The 1,188-nt window shown below is 41.4% G+C and overlaps 1 protein-coding gene across 1 annotated transcript; it reads left to right on the top strand.

Moving 5' to 3' along the window:
* Positions 1 to 62: 62 nt before the first annotated feature.
* On the top strand, positions 63 to 1,188 carry JH06_5618 (hypothetical protein; the record flags this gene model as incomplete). Its single annotated transcript, XM_014669202.1, is given in 2 exon segments — positions 63 to 987; positions 1,000 to 1,188. Coding segments are annotated over 2 exon segments (1,114 nt in total), but the record flags the coding sequence as incomplete, so codon positions are not given.

The following is a 1,188-nucleotide window of genomic DNA, read 5'->3' on the forward strand; positions in this document are numbered from 1 at the left end:
TTGCGATTGTTGCTATTGCTGACAGTTACACCACATCCTATTTCGATGCAGTTGTTCGTTTGATGCCTTCAGAACAATCTGAATCTCATATCTGGGAATTCACTGCAAGTATGTCTGGAATTACTGGAACTGCAACCAATCCTTTCGATATGTACTATAGTAATAGTATCTCTTCTTCATCCTGTACTGAGAATTCTCTGATTGTGACTCTATCAAACAATCGTCGTGAATGGATCAGTTCTGTTCAGATTCAGAACTATTATTCAGCTCCTAATGGAGATAGTAAGCCTACTGAATTCGTTCTGTATGGTCGTAACTTGGGAACAGATGAATGGACACTTCTGACCAATGTAACTGGTCTTATCTACTCGACTCTGGGTCAGAAGAGAAGAATCTATCTCCCTAACAATATTCCTTACAATCAATTCAAGTTTGAGAACTTTGGTACTGGTGATTCCTCTACTTGTAAGTGGTATATTCAATCTCTGGATCTGTTTGCTGATAACACTTTGGCTGATATTCCTAACTTCACCTATGAGTCTTCAATCACCGTGTACAAGGACATTGAGATGGCTGAAGTGATTCCTGAGAATGGAGATGGTTATTTCGACTTCAGAATCAGTCCTTCTCTTCCTGCTGGTATTGTGCTGGATTCGCACACTGGTTGGATCTCAGGTACTGCCACTGCTGAAGGTTCTGTTTCTACCTACACCATCACTGCTACAAAGGTTACTGGAGGAGATGTGACTGCTATCATATCATTCTCTGTTGCTTTGTGTACTGGAGATCGTGGATTGATGACTGTTCGTTTTAGAGCTGATGGTTTCACGGCTGAGAATTCATGGAAACTGTATGAAGGAAGAGGAACCTCAGGAACTGTTCTTCAATCAGTATCTCAATTCCCTGTGATGTACGCTTATTACTATGTTGATTTCTGCTTGGAGAATGGATTCTACACACTGGAAGCAGCTGATTCATTTGGTGATGGTTGGGCTGTAGGAACTGGTTACACTCTGACTGTGGATTTGGGAGAGATGGAGTTGGACATCAATGAAGTACCCGAATCAGATACCAAGCCCTCTACTGTGACTTCTGTGTTCTCAACATATTTCCCTTTCCAGATTGAATACACAGATTGGAAGGTGATACAGAGTGATGTGTCAAGTGATTGGAATACTGTCAGTTTCG

Source organism: Blastocystis sp. subtype 4 (assembly GCF_000743755.1).
Source record: "Blastocystis sp. subtype 4 strain WR1 chromosome Unknown seqid_0912, whole genome shotgun sequence".
In the NCBI taxonomy this organism is placed as follows: Eukaryota; class Bigyra; order Opalinata; family Blastocystidae; genus Blastocystis; species Blastocystis sp. subtype 4.